Source organism: Seriola dumerili, unplaced genomic scaffold, assembly GCF_002260705.1.
Source record: "Seriola dumerili isolate Sdu_G_001 unplaced genomic scaffold, Sdu_1.0 BDQW01000002.1, whole genome shotgun sequence".
Lineage (NCBI taxonomy): Eukaryota > Metazoa > Chordata > Actinopteri > Carangiformes > Carangidae > Seriola > Seriola dumerili.
In genome coordinates, this window is record NW_019174257.1 from 11451652 (window position 1) to 11476041 (window position 24390).

The 24390-nt window shown below is 39.0% G+C and overlaps 1 protein-coding gene across 1 annotated transcript; it reads left to right on the top strand.

Annotated features, from left to right (window-relative positions):
* Positions 1 to 232: 232 nt before the first annotated feature.
* Positions 233 to 21920, top strand: pik3ca (phosphatidylinositol-4,5-bisphosphate 3-kinase catalytic subunit alpha). The gene is made up of 26 exons (XM_022737963.1): positions 233 to 550; positions 994 to 1066; positions 4523 to 4629; positions 4908 to 5076; positions 5488 to 5614; positions 6169 to 6378; positions 6843 to 6937; positions 7157 to 7312; positions 7982 to 8227; positions 8785 to 8870; positions 9585 to 9690; positions 12151 to 12303; positions 12448 to 12582; positions 15255 to 15379; positions 15685 to 15766; positions 16279 to 16443; positions 16794 to 16897; positions 17010 to 17181; positions 17994 to 18100; positions 18199 to 18320; positions 19129 to 19207; positions 19337 to 19507; positions 19811 to 19928; positions 20624 to 20775; positions 21544 to 21706; positions 21791 to 21920. Exons 3-26 carry the CDS (start codon positions 4574 to 4576, stop codon positions 21896 to 21898), a joined length of 3207 nt encoding a protein of 1068 aa, XP_022593684.1. The 5' UTR covers positions 233 to 550; positions 994 to 1066; positions 4523 to 4573; the 3' UTR covers positions 21899 to 21920.
* The last annotated feature ends 2470 nt before the right edge of the window (positions 21921 to 24390 follow it).

The window sequence follows — 24390 nt, forward strand, 5'->3', positions numbered from 1 at the left end:
CTCTGTGATGATATGATGTGATCCTATTGTGGTTTAATCTAAACTATATCAGTGGTTTAAGCTCTGAGGCGACATGTCATACCACTAATATGTCAGACCGATATATCACAAACAGTTTCACTCTCTGTGACTGTGTTTGTGTGTGTTATACAGGAAGGGAGGAGGGCCCCAGACAGACAGCGTGGCTGCATTGTCGCAGCAAGACAACTTGCCCAGTCCACCAGCAGCTCAGCCGCTCACAACATCCTCAGGTCGAGCCCTTCACACCGGACATGCGGGGGCTGCTTTTATTTTCTGTAACTCTAAAACTCACAACCCACAACACGAGGATTTGTTGTCGGTGTGGAATAACGGTTACAGTCACAGATATCTGGCACAGAGGCTGACAGGCGACAGATAACACCCTGCTTTGCCCGGCGCCGGGAGCCACCAACCGGCCGCTGGGAACTGGAGGGGTGGGAAGGCTAGCTAACTGGCATTAGCCGGGGAGAGCCTCTCGGACCAGCATCCTCAGACACATCGCTGCGTTGACGCAAACTCTAAAGAGTAGGTCAGTATGTCAGATTTGTAATATTTCAGCTCGCCCTTCAGTAGACAAATTGCTTGTGTTGGGTGTTGATAATAAAATTTCCAACAAGGGGATGACAGGCTCAGCATTAGCCGTTAGCTAATGAACAAGAGAGCTAGCTAACGTTAACGATTCCCAAACTGGTGGACATTAGTCGAAAGAGATGTTTGTGGTAAGGCAGAACCGACATGGTTTGACTGGTTAACTGATTATCTTGGTAATTTCGTTCTTACATAGATATGTAAATGTATCAATATATCGAGAGCCTACAGTGTTGTGTAGCTGTCATCCCTGTGCTGTCATCACCAAACACCCAACGTTAGCTAACCTGCTGCTAGCCAGCTTGAATCACTCGGACTGCCACAGATGCAGACTGTGTGTCATGTTTGTGTTTTAATTTCATCTCCTCCCAACACATATTTCAGTGACAGTGGAGATGGACTGAACGATGAAGGGCGGAAGATTCCCATCTTCAAAATAAGAGGACTTCTCTCTTAGGTATGCTTTAAAAATTCCTCTCTCCATCCGAATCCACACGTTTTCTGTTGACTGTCCAGCAAAGACATTCATATCAAATATTAATTTGTTTTTTGTATCTGACATATTGAAATATTAAAGCTACTGTAATTTATGGAGAAAGTTAGATTGAAAAGTAACCAAGAATCACAAGTGTTTTTCTTGAAACCACATTGTTGTGTAAAGTGGTGCAACTGATCAACCTTCTGTTAACCACAAAGTGTGATGTAGAGACTGAGCGTGTGTTTGATCTTGCCAGCCTGCCATTGCTTGCAGACACAACTAATTGTGCAGTTATGTTTCAGTATTCAAAGCAAGCTTGTCTCTAGGCCAGTGTTTTCCCACTCCCCACATCCTGTGTTGTGAGGAAGCTTCCTCTTTTGTCCTAAAGTGCTTAGCTGCATCCTGATCAGGGTCACAGATCGCAGAACTACTCAATGGGTGTTTTGTTCTAACTCAAGGTTTTCTGTTTTAGTTTGTTTTTGTACATATTCAATGCTACCATTTTTTTGGAAATGAAGTTTGCTGTTCTCTTTCTCACGAATTATCAGTCCCCTGCATTTTGGTTCTCAGTTATAACTCTACACTTAAACTAGTTTTTTCAGTTTTGAGTATTGATAACAGAATTTCAGAGGGTTTACTGTCCTTACTTCTTCTGCACTCCTTGCAATTAGTTTTAGTCCTCCATCCATTCAGCAACTGGATGTTTATCCTGGTCAGGATTGTTTTGGCAGCAGGGTAAGCAGAGCTGGCCAGACATTGTCCTTTTCCTCGCCAGCTTCCTTCAGCTCATTGGGGCTCCCTCTGGGGGATCCCCAACTGCCCCTCACCTGATAGCCAGATTGAATTGCCATTTCATGTTGGAGTGTCTGCTAGGTTTATAAAAGACATGCAGATTTAAGAGCTGTCATATCTACAACAACCTGTATAGCTGTGTCAGTAACTTCTACACTTCATATTTTTGTGGCCATTTTTATGTAGACTTTATTCTAGCTTTAGCACAGGAAGATGACTTTCCCATTCCTAATGCTATCTAGGGAGCTCAAAGTGGCTGGGTTATATTTCCAGCTGTTTGTCAATGACCGTAGTGACAGTTCTATTTGAATTGCTGAAAAAAAAAACCTGAAACCTGAAAAAGGTTCGATCTAGGACCTAGTGGGCGATGTTGTTGTGTGCTTAGATTCCTGTTAGTTGGAGCTGGACGATATGAAAGTGATATTGATATTGTAAAGTGAGACAAGATATTATGTGTTTTATTATATGTATATATATATTATTATATGTTTATTTTATTGACAGATCTTAAATGTTGTTCCATTCCGGTCTGAAAGGCTGCATTATAGCTAAGAGATACAATGACCTTAACATATTTAAGTGATCAAGCTGATTAATAGGAACAGTAATGGCTTCTATCTGCTTGGCCACAATAGCCTTTAGCTCTTTGCTAATGATTTGTTCCCCCCAGTATCATTAAGTAATAAGTGATGGGTTTTTAAAGCATTTGAAAACCAAGGGATGTGTGTGATTAGTCATCTAGATCTCTAGTCGTGATGACCAGATCGACTAAGTCTCTGATGTTATGTTTTGAACCATTGCTTCATTTCAGTAGTTTGCTTCATACTCATTATGCTGTTTGACAGACCTAGTCCAAGTGAGAAAACACCAAGAAGATACATATTAGTATAGTGTTGTTTTGAAGGATTGTGTGTGTCTTTTAGATTGTTGGTCCTGGCTATTTTTGGCTCAAAATATCCTGTACTTAAGATGCTCAGCTAATATATTCTAGATAATCCAGACAGAGTAGCGTCCACAAATGCATCCACTACATTGCAGGAATGAAAGATGGTTATTGGCTTGACGAATGTTATGCAATACTTGCTTTTCTTCTCATTTTGACTGGTTTTCAGAGAATTGTTTGTGGCTATAAGCTGTCTAAATCTTAAGTTAAGGCATGATGTTGTAATTTCCTTAAAGCCCACACAATCACATAGTTTCTCATCACTGTGTTACAATCTGCAGTTGACTCACTGTGTTGTTTTGTCTTTGTGAGTGTTGGACCTGAGAAGTCTGTCTGAAATAGTTGTGTCACTGAAGTCCCCAAAGACCCCTAATTTCCCAGTGCTTGATGACAGAGGGTTGAATGAGCTAATCTTAACTAGTAAAAGTACAGCTACAGCTAGAGAGGGCTTACCTTGGCGGATTTTTCTTGAGAAAGTACAGATACGGTGTTTTACTGGTTACTGGCTAACATCATCTTGAAATAGTGGTATCCATCTATTTCTTACAATAATTAGCTGATCGTGTAATTTCAATTTTTTGTTTGCAAATTGTGCATTACTTAACATAAATATCAAATTAACCACACAATGAAAGATTAATATTTCATAAAACATGATTGCCATGAGGCAGGCATATCACATTTGACCTGTTCTGTATTTCTGTATTTGTACAAAGTAGGGATGTCAAGAGAAGTACTACTTCGGACCCTAGTCAATACCAAAATTTTGAAAATTCTTCCGGTGGTTGATCTCTATAGTACCAAAGGTACTGAAGGTACTGGTTATGTGATGCTTCTGGGACTGACGAGGACAGTATAATAACCCTACAAGCGTTCTAGACAGGACACAGGAAACGATAACAACACAGGCGATGGCTGCAGCAAATTCAGGTGCAGCAACAGGTCCACCAACACAGGTGCATGGAGATATTTTGCATTTGAGGCGGATCATCAGGGGCAAGTAATAGACGAACAGACGCCAGTATGCAAACCGTGCCTGAGCAGATGTGATTTGAGGGATGAGTTAAAATTTATTGTCTTTCAAAAGGCCACTGAGAAACTTACTGTTTCTACCTTCAGTTGATTGTTCAGTGAGTGACATGAGTGGTAAGACAAAGTAATTACTTTCATTCCAGTATAAAGTGTTTGTTTAACAACATAGAGGTGTAAAACTGTTGATTTCACTGTGGTTACAAACACAGACATTTTGCATTTTTTAGCACAGACATTGCAGGTCTTTGTGATATGGATCTAAAGTAATGTTTTCTAATGAAATTAGTTAAATTTGTACCAAAAAAAACATGGGCTGCAAGTGTTGCACCGGCAACAGCCGTGGCCGGAGACATTATGCTTTCGGGTTGTCCGTCCATCTGTCCGATTCTCAAGAACGCCTAGAGGGAAGTTTTCAAATTTGGCGCAAACATTCACTTGGACTCAAGGATGAACTGGTTAGATTTTTGTGGGCAAAGGTCAATGTGACCCCACAAAACACATTAACTCAAGAATTCATGTGTTAATTATGACAAAATTTCACGCAAATGTCATATAGGATGAATGATGAAATGATGAAATGATGAATAAATGATAAATGAACCGGCCTTTCAGCCCGTGTTTTACACTATAAGGGTCAGAACTTGCTTTTAAGTGTTGTTGTCTTTCAGGTTGTGCTCTGCAGCTTGACTGTGTGACTGAGCTGGGAGACAGAGAAGAAGATGCCTCCCAGGCCGTCCTCAGGGGAGCTATGGGGTATCCACCTGATGCCTCCCAGGTATGACACACTGGATCTAGCTATTCATTGCGTACACATGCACACAATTATAAGCTTTTAAATTTCATGTTATTGCAAGTAAAAAACTCTCCTACATTCACATACCAGTGTATTTATTGTTATTTATTATTGATTAATTGATTTATTATATGTATATTGCTTATTGAATATAAAGAAAGTATTAACAGTGTAAAATGTCCAAAGAAAGCATGGTAAATGAAAAGTAGAGAATGAAGTTTATCATCAACATTGTGTAATGATGGTGGGTGTGTCTGCAGGATTCTGGTGGACTGTCTGCTGCCAAATGGGATGATCCTGACACTGGAGTGTCTCCGTGAGGCTACGCTCATCACCATCAAACATGAGCTGTTCAAAGAGGCCCGGAAATATCCCCTCCATCACCTCCTACAGGAGGAGACATCCTACATCTTTGTCAGTGTTACACAGGTAAGAATTTTGAATCTGAATTTGAATACCTGGTATGAAGAGGTGTCCATCTAAAAGAGTAAACATGATGGAAATCCATTATTGAAAGTCTGTTGGAACAACAACAGCAACTGCAAAGGCGCCCTTAGCTGCTAATAAAAAGAAATAAGCTCTAAAACTTCTCAGATACTGTACTTGCAAAACAGCCAATGTGTTTCTCTTCTGTGAATATTGAGGGGAGACTTTGTTGTGGTTGAAGGGCTCTACAAAACTGAACAAATCTTAGCTTTTAGAAAGTACTTCCACTTTCCCAAAACATCCATTCTGCACCTGCGGGATGACTGTCAGCTCTTAACACCCGTTCACCACTTCATGAAAAACAGAAAGTGAAATATTGAACACAGCGTCTGTGTTTTTTTTCCCTGCCTGCAGGAAGCAGAGCGGGAGGAGTTCTACGATGAGACGCGGAGGCTGTGTGATCTCCGACTCTTCCAGCCCTTCCTCAAGGTCATTGAGCCAGTTGGCAACAGAGAGGAAAAGATCCTCAACAGAGAGATTGGTGAGATATTCCTGCATTGGTTCTGTTGTAGCCATGGTTCATTTTTGTTTTATTACTTTGGTTAGTTCAAAAAAATGTGGACTGACATATAGTTTGGATCATGTGACAAATTCAAAAGATGTTTTCCTATTTAATTAAAAAGAACTATTTTGATTCAGAGTAGCAAAATGTTTGTAATGTTTTTAGTGAATGGTTACTCTTTAATTTGCTGGATAATTCATTAGGATGGTTTATCTAAATAGTCTCTTTTTTATTAAATGCAAAAGACAAAAGATGCAAAAAGGAAGCAAACTAAGTAAAATGTTTGGTGGTTTGATCTACAAGTTAAGTTGGGAATGAAAAAGCCTACCTGACTAATTCTGAGCTTGACATAATAGGCAGAATCAATGTACTAATCAATGTACTACTTACATTTGTTTTGGATTATTGTTCTGTATGTTTAAGTTAAGTCCAGTAGATACAGGAGTAAAACATAATTTTACTTCATCTGTAAATTAACCAATCTCGTCAAAATCTGACTAAAAGACAACACTGAATCTGCTTTGTTCTGTCAGGTTTTGCCATTGGTATGCCTGTGTGCGAGTTTGACCTTGTGAAGGACCCTGAGGTTCAGGACTTCAGGAGAAACATCCTGAATGTTTGTAAAGACTCTGTGGAGCTGAGAGATGCCAGCGGGCCCCACAGTAGAGCGCTGTATGTTTACCCACCCAATGTAGAATCCACACAGGAACTTCCCAAGCACATCTATAGCAAACTGGACAAAGGTAGGCGGAAGCTTTAGTCTGTTTATTTTCAGTGAACTAATGTCACAGGATGTTTTTAAAGGGAGAAATAAGAATATTTTTCTTTTGGTTGTCTTATCAAGCCTATGATTATTTTTGAGAAAATTGTACACAAAGAAAGCACCTAAAGACAATAGGAGGACCAGAGGGAGAAAGAAATGAACATTTTAGCCTCCCATCAATACTTAATCACTACTAGCCAGGCTTTACAATGGATAGGAACCACAATGATAAGCATGATAATCAATAGATTGATTGAAATGCTGCTTGTGTGATGCTATTGTAGTAAAAAAAATACTTAGAAATGAAGCACAGTTCTCAATACAATAGCATCACTCCTCAGAATAATTAACGGTGGGTTTTTGTTTCTCGGTTGCTGCTCGAGTAAAATTTGAATTACTGATCAATTGTCCAACAGTTTTTCTCTGTCTGTCTCTTTTTTATAGGTCAGATTATTGTTGTGATTTGGGTGATTGTTTCTCCGAACAATGACAAACAAAAGTACACACTGAAGATCAACCACGACTGTGTACCAGAGCAGGTGGGGTGAACATGAAATGAATTGAAAAGACATTTAATCCAACATGAAAGCCATACTGTATGCACCATTTTATTTGTATGTCTATAGCTGAGGAAATGATAGGGGCACTTTAAAGCTATGTGCTATGAGCAGGAAAAAAAACAGAAGCACCTTTAAATTTTGTGCACTTCACCTAAACAAGCCAGTAATAGACCATCCTTTTGTATCTATGTCCTAAAGGTGATTGCAGAGGCCATTCGTAAGAAGACACGTAGCATGTTGCTGTCCCCGGAGCAGCTAAAGATGTGTGTTCAGGAATACCAGGGTAAATACATCCTCAAAGTTTGTGGCTGTGATGAGTACCTACTGGAAAAGTACCCCATCAGTCAGTATAAGGTAAGAGACATGAGCAAATGATCAAGTATCAAAGCATTAGATTTGTGAAAATAAAACCCTTAAATCGTTTTTAAAAAAATCTAAATTATAGCTTCCAGTGGGATTAGATATTTTCTCTATGATTCCAGTAATTTATCAGAAACAAACAAAGACTGATCTGTGTATTTGATCCTGTCTGAAAAACATTATATACAGGAAGCTTAGGTTGGTTGACTGTTTTTAAGTGAAGAATGGGAAAGTGCAGACCAGATGTTCTGTCCTAGCTAAATGGCTCAAAGACAAATATTATCAGGCACAGTTGGGACATTCTTTACAATATTGAGGAAACCCATCAAATTAGTGTATGCTCCATGGCCATTAATGTTAAGTGAAATGTAGGATACCAGCCCAGATATGTCAGATCCACTGACTATCATTAAAACACTAGAACCATTTCCCCCTTCACAATGTCGTGAGCTCATGCTCTGAACCAGGAGAAATTCCCTCTGAGCCACATCAAAGTAGAAGATGCAAACAGTGTCACAGTTTCCTCTATAGTCAGCTGCTGGAAAATGACCAGTTGACATCATTGGCTAGACTTACGCATGGTGTAACTTTATCAGCTCCGCATGGACTTTCGTTCTAACTGTCCTCCTCTATGTCATTCCCTCTCTCTGTCTCTCGCTCTAGTATATCCGTAGTTGCATCATGCTGGGCAGGATGCCTAACCTGATGCTAATGGCTAAGGACAGCCTGTACACCCAGTTGCCTACAGATAACTTTGTCATGCCGTCATACTCTCGACGTATCTCCACGGCAACGTCCTATATGAATGGCGAGGCAGCAGCCAAATCGCTGTGGACCATCAACGGAACTCTGCGAATACGAATCCTCTGTGCCACCTATGTTAACGTCAATATACGGGACATAGACAAGGTGGGGATGTCCAGTGCTTACAGGGACTATACCTGTGTCTGTGTTAACCAATCAAACAAGTTAATTGACTCCAATACTTTACATAACACCTTAGTAAACACTGCCAACTGGTAGGAGTAAGCTAAAATTGGTATAAGAATGACCTTTCACTAGTAAAAAATGTAAGTGTGTTATTGGGTTGTTATTGCAGATTGATTAATAAAAAGGAATCTCTGTACATTAAATGAAATTAAGATTTGTCATTTAGCTGTATAAAATGACTGCTTTTCCAGTTCTGCATAGTTCTGCACCTTCTAACTCCTTCACATCCTGTGGAAACAAACAATCATTGTCCAAGTCTTCACCAAGAGAAAGTAGTCCTGGTAGCTAATGCTGGTGTGCTGTTGTGTAATGACCATTTAGCTTGACAGCTTGTTAGAGGTTAGCAATCTTCTAGACTCAAGATGAATAAATTTTCATGATAACCTGTCTTTTTTTTTTTTCGTCATTGTTGCTACTACTGTTTCTTTCTTTAGATTTTCTCTTTGGTCAATTTTGCTTCTCCTCTCTGCTTGTAGATATATGTGAGGACAGGCATTTACCATGGAGGTGAACAGATGTGTGACAATGTCAACACACAGAGGGTACCCTGCTCTAACCCCAGGTAATTCACCATTCTTCAGGTGGAAAAAAAAACAACCTATTAACGTTTAATTTACTACAGCAGCCCTTAAATGAAGGTCCTCTTATTATTAATAATAATAATAATAATAATAATAATAACCTTATCTGTAGAGCACTTTACTTAACATAGTTACAAAGTGCTTAAACAAAGAACGTGAGAGAGTAATAAAGTTATACTGTGAAAGGTGAAACTGGGATTAAATAAAATGCAGTACATCGATCATGGTACACAACAGTGGAAATTAATACTAGTTTAATTCACTTTCACTGATATTCTCCTTTAGACAATCTGCACAGCTAATTTACTACAAGCAGTATTGGAGGGTAAGTTAACAGTTTAGTGCTGGCTAGAAACACTAAACTGCCGTATTGCATTACTGTTAAACCAAAGTCTTCATCCTCACTTAACAGAAGTGCTGCTCAGACATAAACCTGTTAGAACAGTCTTCTTATTAAAACAATTGTGGTAATCATATGAATGAAAATTTTTCCAGTGTGTGAATAAATTTTACTGCTAAAAGTACATGATGAAATCAACTCACAGTTTTCTGTCAGGAAACAACGAAAGCAGTCTGATGGGAATAAATCTCATTTCAGGTTTTTTTGGTGATAGAAGCTTAAGCTGTAGGTCTACACATGAAATTGTTTTTGGCTTGTTATTTATCTGTGTATGTCCCTCATTCTTACTCTGTAGGTGGAATGAGTGGCTCACCTATGATATGTACATCCCAGACATCCCCCGTGCTGCCAGACTCTGCCTCTCCATTTGCTCTGTCAAGGGCAGGAAGGGAGCCAAGGAGGTAAGCTTGAAAGCAGTGAAGGGAAGGACTCCACAGTGCAACTGAACTGGACATGCAATAACAGGAAGTGTCTTCCTAGGTCAGTTACGGAATAATTGTGAAAAAGTAAAATATTTTGTCCCACAGTTCTACTGAGGGATCTTATTGAAAATGAAACAGTAACAGTAATGTAACAGACATGTTTATGAGTCATTAAAATGTCATTTTGTCATTTAAAACACACAAAAGCATCTGTAGTAGGGCACGACAAACCAAATCTGAACTCATGTTGGCCAAAGGAAAACTAATACCCAATCATACAAATACAATATAGTTGTATATGCTATATAACTGAGAGGCAGGCAGTGGTACAGTTGTTACACCCTAAAGATAGCAGATAGCAGATGACCTTCATGTGTCAAAAGAATGGCATGCCACCCCATCCTGTAGGGACTTATATGTATAGGTGCCTCGAGTGAATGTGTATGTGTGTTTTGCATGTGCTGGTGTCGCCAAAGGAACCTAACCCACTCTGTGTGTCAGCCTGTCTGAGTATATGTGTCCACAGCGGGCAGGAGCTGTGGTATCGTCTTTGGCTCTGTTTAATTACTAATCAGCCATGGGCTTTGTGATGGCAGAAAACATCACCAGAAACACGATCAGCAGAGGGGACTTTTCCATTCATGTGAGAGTATGTTTCGCTTGTGTAATCCGCACTGAGGGCATGTTGTGAAAGGGGCTAATTGTTCTCCCTCAGATCCATATCAAAGTATTTGACAACAGGAAAAACAGAATACTTGGATAGTGCAAAATCAAAATAAGTTAACAAATCTATACAGATTCTGTATATAAAACTTTAAAAGGATAATTCTTTTTTGATATCGTACCGAAATCACTTGTGTTGTGTACCAAGCGGTAGCATAATATTAACATATTCAAGATACATACACATCAGACTTGCAATGAAAAGAATGACTGTCTGTACATTTTACTCCATGTTCAGAAACCGTGTAGTGTAAAACTCTTGGACTGTGTCAATGTTCTTGTGTGTTTGATCTCACCCACACTGATGGATTTTTCTTCCATCTCTCTCTGGTGGAAAAGCTGGAAGAGAGACAGGTGTGTGTGAGAGTGTGTGAGTGTATCAATGAATGCCAGACATGGATATTGTAACAGACACCTGGGGTGAGTCGTGTCCCCTGCTGTGCCATACTTGGTTCAGGTCGGGTTAGCGGATGCTCTTTCATGCCCCGCCTGAATTAAAGATAAACACTTCTCTACAGCAGCCTTTTGTTCCAGCACTTACTATAAATAGTTGCATTGTGACTGGCTGTCTGTGTGTGTAACTCAGTCTACCTCACCTTGTTCCATCGCTGCCCCTTAGTGAAGACTCACTCTGAAGATCAAGATGTTATCTTAAACATTTCTCCAGCCTTTGTGAAGGCTTACATGGTAGGAGTAGGTAAGAGGTAGGAGGAGTGCAGTTAAAATACATTCTTTGAAAACCTCTATATCATAATATGAAACTGTAGTGCATATTCACAAGCAATGGCCATTATATTCATAAATGATATAAGCATTATTCCGTACGTTATATCTTTGCTATACTGTACCTTGTTTCATATTGTAAGTCAAACATTCACTGAGAGGTGACGTTTAACTGAATTATTTTCTGTCATGTAAATGAAGACTGTGCTGTCATGAATCTACAGCACCGTAAAACAAACACTGATATTCACTGAAATGTTTACCCACTCATCCTCATTCCATTGTAATTATTAAGTTGGCATCTTATTTAAACTTTGTTAAACACCTTCAAACCCCATTAAAATGAATTAGTACTTGTTAAAAGCTGCTTAAACTATTACAAATGAATAAAACCTCTTACAATGCTTTAATATCTTACAAAACCCGATTAAAGCCATGTCTATAGGATATTAAAAAAACTATAAACCAGCACATTGAAGGCAAATAAACAGCATCCATCAAACAGCATTCTTCCATCTGCCTCAATGAAAACAAAGCTTAACCTATGCTGGAATGGGAAGCAACCAGCATCTCTCAATAATAGCCTCAACAGAATGAGCAGCGCATGGTCAGCTTTAATAAGTCCACTAACCCATGAGAAAAGTTGCGTCTCAACAAGGTAAAAGGCAAAGAATGAGTCTGGCTGGACTGAGCAGACTAAAACCTGTGGATGTCTTGTCCGTGCTTTCACTTGGCTGAAGTACCTTTTACATTGATTTAAAAACAATGGCTGTTGTGTCAGAGCATTCTATCATGTTATAATTGATATGCACATTAGTGCTAATTTGTCCTTAGCTTAAGGAAACCTTACTGAAACTTCATACTTTAATTCTGTGATTCCCAGAATTCATTGGTGTTAAATGCCTCTTTGATTCAAAATTATTCACCATCTGTGCTTGTGACATTAGTAATGTGGTGGTCTTACCCTCTCTCTCCCTACTTCCCTATCTTTAGGAGCACTGTCCATTAGCTTGGGGTAATATCAACTTGTTTGACTACACTCACACGCTAGTGGCCAACAAGATGGCTCTGAACCTCTGGCCTGTCCCTCATGGCCTTGAAGACCTCCTCAACCCCATAGGAGTCACTGGATCCAACCCCAATAAGGTATTAAAATTCAGCATCTTACCCACCTAAAATAGGGCATAAGAAAGTAACAGGTTTCCATGTTTCATTGAGAGTTTGACTGTTTTGTGAGATACCGTGATTTACATATTGTAATAATATTCTTTTAATCTTTTTTTTTTCCAGGAAACGCCATGTTTGGAGCTGGAGTTTGACCACTTTAGTAGTCCAGTCAAATACCCAGATATGAATGCAGTAGAGGATCATGCAAACTGGACCATCTCGAGGGAGCTGGGATTCAACTACAATCTCTCTGGACAGGTAATAACCTGCTTATCTGCTCCTAATCAGAGTTCATCAGTTAAAACTTTTTTAAAATTGAGTTATATAAGTCCAAACCTACACAGCTCAATTGCTTAATTGGACCCCAGAAACCTGTGTTGTCACCCAACTGTTTTAGTAAATAAAAATCATCTCAAAGTTCACCAGGGAGCTCGAAGGTGTGAGGTTTCTTTAGCATAAGAGGCCTGGGCCATGCAAACAAACCTGGAGTAACATACAGGAGTGGGAGAGTGTGCACTTTTGGATAACCAAATTAATTAAACACCATTGTATTGGTGACAGACATGTGAGTGTGAAGTCATGTCAATAAGGCAAATACATTAGTTTTAGCATTAAAACCATTAACATTAAATACATCTTTACCTTCATATTCTCGCTGATACAATTAGCTTGTTTTAATATAGTGCCCACCAAGGAGCAGTAGTAGTAGTAGTGAAAGAATGGTTGCATTATACATAACTGGCTTTTATGACTCTTATCAGTTTATTTCTGATATTTTAAATGAAGTAATTTAGGTCAATAAATGATTTGATAAACGTGGTTGATTTTCAGTTCTACAATCAACAATAAAAACTCATTATTGTTATATACTTTGTTAACTGAGTTGGTCCTAACACTTTTGGTTTGACACAGCAGTGCAGTGTATGTTCTCAGTTATTCATTATAGTGTTGGTGATTCTGTCTTATCAGATTACTAGATGATGTTTGGCACGAGAGCCATGACTTCTATGTGATAATGTGACATGTGGTTGGAGTTACTCCGCCATGTGAGAGGATGTGAACAGTGTCAGACGACGTGTTAAGTTATTCATGATGTGTGCCTCATCTGTGAGGAGTACCCAGAGCAATACGTGATATAATGATAATATCATTCTGCTTAATCCTGAGCAGAAAAGTGTTTAATTAAAATCCACATTAACATATTTATACAGTCAAGAATCAGACATGGTTTTGTTAAGGAGGATCATTGGGCAGGGAACAGATAAACTTTACTACAGATTTTGTGCGTTTAGCTTATCAAAGTGATAGCCAGTAGGGAGAACTTCAGCTTCAGGATTTGAGGGCTGCGCTCCAGCTCTGTCACAGCTTTGTCACGGTTTTAATGTCAGCTGGAAGCGATTCAGAAGCAGCCCGTCTGTTATTCTGCAGCCACATTTATAATAAAGTTTAGAGTTGTTTTTCTGACAAGTGTTGTGTTTTACAAGTATAAATACACATTTGCAGCTCATTCAGATGCAGTAACAGATGGTTTTGGGCTGTATTGATTACAACAACCATTCTGTTGCTTTTACACCTTCTCTGCCATCGCTCATTTCAATTATCAGTGAAGCTGATCTCTCAGCACTGCTCCTGTCATTCACTTGAATTTTGGATTATTTTATCTGATGATGTCCTGATAGTAAAGTTGTGAATTTATCTGAAGCCCAGCAGCTTGGCAGTGACTGCTGGTCAACGTAGTATTTATGAGCTGCGATCAGATAACTTCCTTGTTCTGAATTGTGACAACAGAGAGAGAAAAATATGTAAAGGAGAACAACTATATTGTGAATTTGGCTGCATTAAAACACAGTGATGGTGATTTCTTCCCCTCTCTCTCTCTCTCTCACTAACTACAAACATGAAAAAATAGTTTTGCTGAAGATGCAGCCAGAAACAAATGAAATGTGTCATTAAAGTCGTTCATTTTAAGTCAGTTGGTTGTAAATACAGACATACAGACAAATACATTCACAAGTTAATTTCACACTTCAGAAACACGTGAAAAAACTGCTAGACTTTTACCATGTGTATCTTGTAGCTTGTGCACATATGTGGAACTGTGGTTAAACTTTTGAACAGAACTATTGTGGAAATGGTTGAATAGATAAAATTGTAATACAACAATTGGGATATTTTAAATGCCAGGATTTAGAGATGAGTGACTTGCACATAGACAACACTAAAGGGTCATGTTGTTACAGGTCCATCAGATACTGTGTGATGCAAGACAGGTGGATCACACAGTGTTAATTTATTTATGATGATAGCGTAATGTGGTGTATCGTTATTCCTTTATCTGTAACTTGAGTTTGATAAGCATCCCTAACAGTAATGAGTCTAACTGAATTTGTTGCTCATAATGACTACGAAGTGACCACATTCAGCTAACCAACGATGGATCTAAATTGTATCAAATGTCTTTACAAGATGTGAATACTGGTAACAACAAATAGAAAAGTTTCATTCCCTGTTTAAAGAATAGTTTAAATGAGCTGCCTCTTCATCACTGTGCAATTTTAAATATATTAGAATCCTTACATCTCTATGTATAATTGGTAAACTTTAAAATGTTACAGGCTCAACTTCACTGTCATTTTGCACACTCATATACTACAAAAAAAAGGTTAAATAATGTGTTGTATTCAAGATGAAACATATAGCCAAAAAATCTAATAAAAAATCTGACAAGGAGTGACATGAAAGCACATAATGTCAGAAGGTGTACTGGTTGGTAATGTAATGACTTTTGATCAGAGAGGCTAATAATATAACATTTTTATTGTGTTTTACTCCAGTGTAGATGTTTGTAGATATCAGGTGTTGGCATAGACTTTTAATGTTCAAATTAAATAATGTAGTGTTCACAGTATTTTCTTTCTGCTGTGTTTCAGAGCAATCGTGTGGCCAGAGATCACGCCCTGACAGAGACCGACACTGAGCAGCTGAGGCAGCTGAGTAACAGAGACCCTCTGTCAGAAATCACTGAGCAGGAGAAAGACTTCCTCTGGAGACACAGGTAACCACCCTCACATAGTATATGACACTGTACTACATTTCAAGTCACATTTCGAGTCACATGTAGCTGTGTGTAATTTTACTGTATGTTAATTGCATATTCCTGTAGTTTAACACCTCGGACATTTTATTTATTTAATTTTTGATTCTAAACATATGTTGTGTAAAAAAAAAAAATGCATATCTAGCATTAACTTAACCAAATTTAGACACAGGATGCAGGTTATACGTATGTAAAAACAACTGATTAATACTTACCGTGGGATGCAACACACAGTAGTTATCCCCTTTGTCTTTCTCTACCAGGCACTACTGCATGAACATCCCTGAGATCCTCCCCAAGATCCTTCTCGCTGTCAAATGGAACTCCAGAGATGAAGTAGCACAGGTAATGCCATGCCATTTGTTACATGCTTTTCATACAAACACTCTTACATTATTAATCTGTGTCCAATAAATGAAAATGAACAGACTTAAAGAAAGAGTTACACACCTCAGATGTTACGTATGTAAGTACTTTCAGTTGGATTTTGAGAAATGGAAATAGAAAACAGGTTTTCTAACTTGTTGCAATAAAGATGTATTCCATCTACTCCATGTGTGACTGCTCCTGATAATTTCTTAGGAAATCATTTTCATATATTTTTTGTTTTTAAACTCGAGTGTACTTTATACTTTAGTAAAAAAATACCCGTAGGCACACACACTGTTCTAAAATAACTAGCTTCTGAGCTGTGGCTTGCGAAATCAAAAACTTGCTACAGGGCTGCATAGAATCTAATTTAGTTATTTTTGTTTTTTTGCATATTTGTCATTTGTTGATAAAAATGTGTCCACTGTAATTCTGTAACTTACATACCTGAGTATTAATTCACATGTCTTGGTTTGTATGTTTCCCAGATGTATTGTCTGTTAAAAGAGTGGCCATCTATCCGTCCTGAGCAGGCCATGGAGCTGTTGGACTGTAATTATCCAGACCCCATGGTCAGACACTTTGCTGTACGCTGCCTTGACAAATACCTGACTGATGACAAACTGTCCCAGTACCTGATTCAGCTTGTACAGGTGGGTCTACCATAGAGTTGGCACTATTCAGTTCAAGGAACTTATTGACAAAAACATGGGGTAAACAGGAAGACAGAGAATGAGTACTGTGAGTGAAGAGGGCTGTGGAGTACCTTACTCCAGGGTGTCCTTGGCAGCCAGTATTTATCTCTTGGAAAGCAGCTTTTGTTTGGCCTCTCCCTGTGTGTTGAAGACTTTCTCGTCTGTGATGCATGGTGGTGTTGTGTGTACAGAGACACCATGGTATGGAGATATCACAGAGTGTGAAATGATTAATCTGAACCTCATCTCTGTATCTCCTCTTGCTCTTTCCTCACAATCTTCCCATCCTCTCTCTCCTCCTGTTCTAGGTATTAAAATATGAGCAGTATCTCGACAATCCCCTGGCACGCTTCCTCCTCAAAAAGGCCCTGACCAATCAAAGGATAGGACATTTCTTCTTCTGGCATCTCAAGTGAGTCACCACCCACTGCTTTTTCTTCATGCCTATGTATCTTCCCATCTCTGTCTTTCCAGAAAGCTGAAAAGTCATATTGCTTCCACTTCTCTTGGTGTCTTCTTCACAGGTCAGAAATGCACAATAAGACAGTGAGCCAGAGGTTTGGGCTGCTGTTAGAAGCTTACTGCAGGGCTTGTGGTATGTACCTCAAACACCTGAGCAGGCAGGTAGAGGCGATGGAGAAGCTCATAAACCTCACTGACATCCTTAAACAGGAGAAGAAGGATGAGACGCAGAAGGTAAGGAAGGCGGCATCACACACATGCACATGGACATACACACACAGGAACATATGATTTGATATGAAGTCTCTGTCTTTTACATCTCAAAACCATGGTATCGTATATAACGTGTGGGGTGCAGGCATTTATCTGGATCATTCAAACAAGTGCCCTCATTTTTCTACTTTATCGCCATTGAAAGTTTGCAAAATTACAATCTAGACACCGTCAGCGGTATTGATAGCAACATCACAAGGTTTCAATCACTCATAGTTCGTGCCTGCACAATGGCTGATGCTGCAGACTCCTGCATGTTTGATGATGCAACATGTCAGTGGGCACACAGACCTCACTTATCTGTGTTGCTGTCACTTACAGTATCAAATATTGACAGCACAAGATATGCATTCCCACATAAAAGAACAGGATGTTATTCATTTATGTTTGAGTCACAACTCATGATGTTTAAAATGAATATCACTACTGTGTTGACCAGTTTCTGTGCTTTTATCAGTGCAGCCAGGTTTCGTCAGTGGCTTCTCTAGTTAATTTACCTTATCATCAAAGCACCATTCTCCAAGACTCACACCACACATTAAAATCTAATTATTTATAATTCTACAGTTATTATATAAGAACAGTCTGAAAAAAATTGATTTAATGTGGCATCTGTGTTGTGTTACTTAAATCTGTGTTGTGTTACTTATTCAAACGCAGTCATTTTTAGAAGATTTCTTGTGGTTGTGTGTGTATTTGGGTGTGTGCATACACATTTATGTGCAAATGCACATGTGTGTGTTGCTGTGGTTGTGTGTGTGTCTCTTGTGGAGGTCCAGATGCGGTTTCTTGTGGACCAGATGAAGAGACCTGACTACATGGATGCCCTTCAGAACTTCACATCTCCTCTCAACCCCGCACACCAACTGGGAAACCTGAGGTTAGACACAATAGGGAATGAGGTATTTATATATGCTGCAGTAGGATTGTGAAAAAGAGATTGACGTTGTTTTATTGCTTGTATTCATTTGTGCACAGGTTGGATGAATGCAGGATCATGTCATCAGCAAAGAGGCCGCTGTGGCTGAACTGGGAGAATCCTGACATCATGTCCGAACTCCTCTTTCAGAACAATGAGATAATCTTCAAAAATGGAGATGGTAACACACATACTCATACACTCTGAGACACACACACACGAATGCGCACATCACCTGTTAAACTTCCTTTTTAACCTCTTCTCACCCCTGAGCTTCCCTGAAATCTTTTCTGTGCTCTTAACAGACCTGCTAGAAATCATCCTGTAACCACAACCTCAAAATAATATGTGCCTAAATTGATGTTACAGCATTCATCATAAATATTTCACCCTATTTAAAATCGCAAAGCTGTCCTTTAGTGATAAACCTAAATACTGGGGGAAATGGGAAGCTTCTGTCTCAAGCATGTGGTCTTATTTACTTGACTCTCAAAACATCACCATGTTTAATGCTAATGTCAAGAACCATAAGGTGACTAGAACTGGCTGACATGACAGGTCTGGGCGTTTCATCAGAGATGTACTTTGGGTTTGTGACCATTCATACATTTAAAGACAAGCAGTAATACTACAATTTTTACAGTGAAACATACTGAAAGTGTTTTCTCACTACTACCTCCTTATGTCATTGTGAGAGGCTCTGAAAGCGTTAGCTGTGTTTGCACAGCAGCAACTGTTCACTCTTCCTGATTTGTGCTATAAAACTAGAAAGCGATGCAGCATATTTCCCGGCTCCAATCCTAAATATTGACACACACTGTAAATAACTCTGATTAGAGGCTGCAGAGCTGCGTGGTAATGGTTGTCTGCTATAATCATACTCACTCGTCCTTATGTTGTGTATGTGTCTAATCTGTCATTATCCTAGGATGTTATTAACTGTAACTGTCGTCATTCTGTGTGTGTGTGTGTGTGTGTGTGTGTTGTAGACTTGCGCCAGGATATGCTGACGTTGCAGATTATTAAAATCATGGAGAATATTTGGCAGAATCAGGGACTGGATTTACGGTATTATTATCTCAATCTATATTTCTCTTTCTTTCTGTACCTTTCTGCTTGAGTTTCTTTATTCTCTCACTCACTCTTTCTTACCTCAGTGCACGAGGCTAAGAAAATCTGTTTCGTGTGTGTCTACAGGATGCTTCCCTATGGCTGTCTGTCATTAGGAGACTGTGTGGGTCTCATTGAGGTGGTTCGCAGCTCCCACACCATCATGCAGATTCAGTGTAAAGGTGGCTTGAAGGGAGCCCTGCAGTTCAACTCAAACACTCTGCATCAGTGGCTCAAGGACAAGAACAAGGGCGAGATGTGAGTTCTTCTCTCCTGATATTATTTTAACAGCATCTCTGCATCATTAGTGCACAGTATGACACAACGAAACACAGTCCATTAGAATAAAGTGTCTGCAGGCCCTAAAAAAAAATATGTAAAAGTGGAATTCTGTTCTTGGATTATTAATAGTTGCAGCAAATTTAAATCAGTCTGCCATCAGTTTATATATCTCGTATGTCCTGTCTGTTTTATACAATCAGCTTTTAAACATTTACTTGTTCATAATTTCTTTTTAAACTCCAATACTAAGGGCGTCACTGCTTACTTGTGCATGTGCAGGTATGACTTGGCTGTGGATCTGTTTACGAGGTCCTGTGCTGGCTACTGTGTAGCTACATTTATCCTTGGGATAGGAGACAGGCACAACAGCAACATCATGGTCAAAGATGATGGACAGGTAACTTGTATATGCACACGCATACAGCATGCTATTTCACCCTGCTGCACATACACAATTTGCATTACTCATTTCACTGATTCTGATTTCCAGTAGCCTTGCACCTACTGTGCATGTTATGTGTCTATATAAATGTTGCCTTTTTACCTCTATAATCTGTTCTTGGGTATTAAGGAAGTTTTCACTTTTCTGTTGTTTCATGAATGTTAATAATTTCCTTGTTTTTCTTGTCCTTTTCTCCATTTCCGTTTCAATCAGTTGATACCGTCTCTGGTTTCGTTAAATCTAAAGATACAGCTCCAAATGAAATACTTAATTGCTTATAGGAAAAATGTCAATGGTGTGTTATTTAACAATGGCACGTGTAGTTTGAAGTATAGAAGAAAGTAGCAGAAATAAATACATTTTAATATATTAAAATTAATAATATTTTTTCCTTCATTCAAGTTATTGGGGATTTGTGATTGTGCAGTGCATATTTGATATAATGAAAAAGTTTAGGGTAATATTATAAGACTGAATAAAACTTTACTCATCAGTAAAATAACTTGCTGTTGTCAGTGATTGGTGTCGGTGCCTTGAGTTTTCCTGTGGATGATCAATTCATGGATTTGACTTTAGAAGATATTTACTTGTAAAGAGAGAGTGACTGAACTTTCACTCCCTTCTTATCTCTTTGTTCTTCTCCCCTTCAGTTGTTTCATATAGATTTTGGCCATTTCCTGGATCATAAGAAGAAGAAATTTGGCTACAAAAGAGAGCGAGTGCCCTTCGTACTGACGCAAGACTTCCTCATTGTCATCAGTAAGGGATCCCAGGAGTGCACAAAGACCAAAGAGTTTGAGAGGTACTGAAGCACCTTACATCTCCTATTCTCTTATCATTGTTTCTTACGCCTTCTTTTTTGTATCTGCTTTACTATCAGTCAGTCTTAATGGCTGGTCAACACCCAAAACTCGTCTGTTCTCGTCCTGTTGTAACATACTGACTGCCACAGCAAAGATTTGCTATAGATGTGCTTTTCTTTACACAGGTTTAAAGGATGATATTATTCTCACTATTATTGTGAAACTGGAGACTACACACACTGGTTATTATTTTGGAACAGAGGTTTGAATTTATTTAACAGCTCAGTGCATTCCTGTTGCCTCACCTCCCTCAGTTGGGCAAATTTCCACTCAACTTGCCCAAATGACACTCAAACACGATAACCTCTTTCAGAACTCTGTGGACTGGTTTTGCATTAATAGTTACAAAAGACACATGGTGATCGGCCAGCATCCTTGCTGTCTTGTAAGCAGGCCTGAGCATGTTTTATAAATTTGCAACATGCAAGCTGCAATTTGCAACATGAAAAAATGTATTCTTGCTTTAATTTTAACACATTTTACTAATAAAGACCTGATACTTGCAACCCGCACATGAGCCTGTAAGAGCTCTGTAGGACTTGGAAATGTATCTGCAGTTTGCCAGCGACAGTCATTTGTGATTTGGAAGTAAAATGAGCCATAAAAAGATATAAGTAAGCAATAGCAAATAATATATTTGCAATAAGCAAATACAAAAATACTATTTGTTATGTCTTTTTCACATTGTCTTTTCCACGTCCCTCCAGGTTCCAGGAGATGTGTTATAAAGCCTATCTGGCCATCCGGCAGCATGCAAACCTCTTCATCAACCTGTTCTCCATGATGCTGGGCTCTGGCATGCCTGAGCTGCAGTCATTTGATGACATTGCCTACATCAGGAAGACTCTGGCTCTGGAGAAAAGTGAACAGGTATGTAGTCTCAAGTTGACTTTATGAAGCCAAATTATTTTCATCTACTGATGAGTCTCTTGTATTTTGTTCTGCCATGTGCAGGAGGCGTTGGACTACTTTATGAAACAGATGAACGATGCTCACCATGGAGGATGGACCACTAAGATGGACTGGATATTCCACACAATTAGACAGCATGCACTAAACTGATCCCCTGCACAGAAACAAAAAAAAAAAAAAAACCCACCAGTCCCACCATGGAGTATTGTCTGTCAGCCAGACGCAGCATTAGTCCTTCAAGGAATATCAGATCTGTTACAGCAGACACCACAAACAGCTCACTGATGACAGAAGTTCTCAGCTTGATTTTTTTTTTTTTTTTTTTTTTTTTTACTATTTGTGTTTATTTAAACAAGGTTTGCATTTTCTTTGCCTCATCATCTGCCTTTTTTTGTGTGGTCTTGAAGATGCTCTCGCACTACCCTCTGCTTGTTTCTGGGACTACAAGAGAGTTTTCCTCATGTCCCGGTGAAGATGTGCCCTACCTGGCTTCTATGCTTCCTCGATTTTTTTTTTTTTTTTTTGCCTGACACGAATAAACTGGGTAACCAAGGAAATTTTATCCCTTACTCTGCTGCTCTTGGAGGAAAAACACAAATTGGACAAAGAAGATGTATCTGCCAAGCTGTAAATGTAGCCACAAAGGGAGTTCGCCTTGCTGCTCCTCTGCTGTAGTAGTGCTGCATTGTGGCTCCAGCCCAGACAGGAGGTGCTTGGGAAACTTTTTTCTTTTTTTTCTTTTTTTTTTCCAATTTTATCACTGCTGAGAGGATGACGGGCACAAGGAACTGTCTAAATTACCTTGCATAATAGAAGTGTTACTCAAATTCATTGTATAGCGCAGGAGTCCTGGAGTAATGGCTTCTATGATGACTACCACTGCACAGTCTTCCACCATCTTTGTGGTGAAATTGCCCTTCTGAGCTGATTTGTTGTCAGCTTTCAAATTTCAAAGCTCAAAAACTGCACTGCAGAAGAGAGTGTGTGTTGTTTTGCACAGCTCTGCAGTCTCCCATGGCCTCAATGAAACAGCACTCCACTCTTGGGAACATTTGTTGGTGGTGCAGCTTTAGACTCATGCATAAACTTCAGGGTGATGATGCCTCTCCATCAAAAAAAAAAAACAAAAAAAAAACAGCACTTAGAAATACCAGAATAATATACAGATTTATTATGACTTTTTAAATTTATTTATGTATCTAGTTTCTTTCAGTTTCTACACAGGCAAAACACTTAACTCAGCCCTCCAGAAACACACCATTGTTTGTGTAAATATATTTGGAGTTTTTTTTTGTGTTGACCTGTTTGCAGCTTCCTCTGGGTACCACGAGCGCAACCGCTTTCCCCTGGTTTCATGATTATAGAGTTTTGCTCATATTCGTAAATGAAGACTGCTGATTCTCTTTTTGCTAGTCACTTGTAAGTTAAACATCTCATTTGACCGGATCAGTAGCCCGATTAGTTTCATTGTGGCTAGTTTACAGCCCCACTATGAACTTTCAAGATGAATTTGTTTTTGGGAAGCAAAATGGCAAGAGTAAAAGTGCCAGTCTCACATTTTATGAATAATGGGACCTATTTTAAGCCTCTGGATGTCTGTCTGTCTGTCTGTCAGCGAGCAGAGGCCCAGGGGAATGTCACGTCTTCCTGTTGATAAAATGCCTTGGCGTCACAGCACAACACTCCACAACACTGCACACTGCTAAGCCCTACAAACTCTGCCTAAGCAAGTTGTAGTAAGCTAACCATGACAGCACTATTAACATGACAAGCATGGCAGTTTTTAGGAAAAGCTAGATTTGATCTTCATTGTGTATTATTTGTATTTCTAATTATGTTAGGTGTTTAGCATGTCCCTCATTAGAATGTGTTTAAAATGTTGACTCATGGACAAAATGAATTTTAACTTTTGGTGGATATTTTATTATCCAGAACAACTTTCTCTGAGCCTTTAACCCTGGCAGTATTTGAGCCATGCCTTCTGTTGCCAGGGACTGTTAAAGCCATGCTCTGCACCTTTTCGTTAGAAAGGTTAGAAGTTTGAATTTTTCTTTAATAGATTTTTCCCAACAGAAACATCTGAGCATGTAGATTTTTCATTATTTATAAGTCACAATGAAATGGTAGTTAGAACGTCTGCAGTTAAACAACTGTGGACGAAATTTAGTTATGAGATGGATTTGAACAAATCCTCCAAATTTGATTGGATCGCTCAAGAGTGGGCACAATTTAGCACGTACAGACGCAGGACTGTTGGTCCCCACCCACACCTCCCTCAATAAATGAAGCCTTAGCTACATTCTGGAAATGTAAACAAACTTTTGCCAACTGATATCCAAATGCACATCGAGGCAGGGTGGGGCGGGATTAGCTGATCGTCACAATCACTCATTGGATTCATTTGTGTATACGCCCCTGAATTTAAGATGAGTCCATAATATTTTGTTTATGTTTTAAAAAAAGAGGAAAAAGGAAAGACCTTGATGTAAAAATAATCAGAAATGATTTTTAAAACATATTTTTGGCATATAACAGAACAATCCACACAGAGGCAGCATTACAGCTTGGAAAAAGCATTTTTGTTTCACTGTCTTCAGAGCAGACTATAGCTGGATGGTTTCTGGAAATGAGTAATTTTAGAA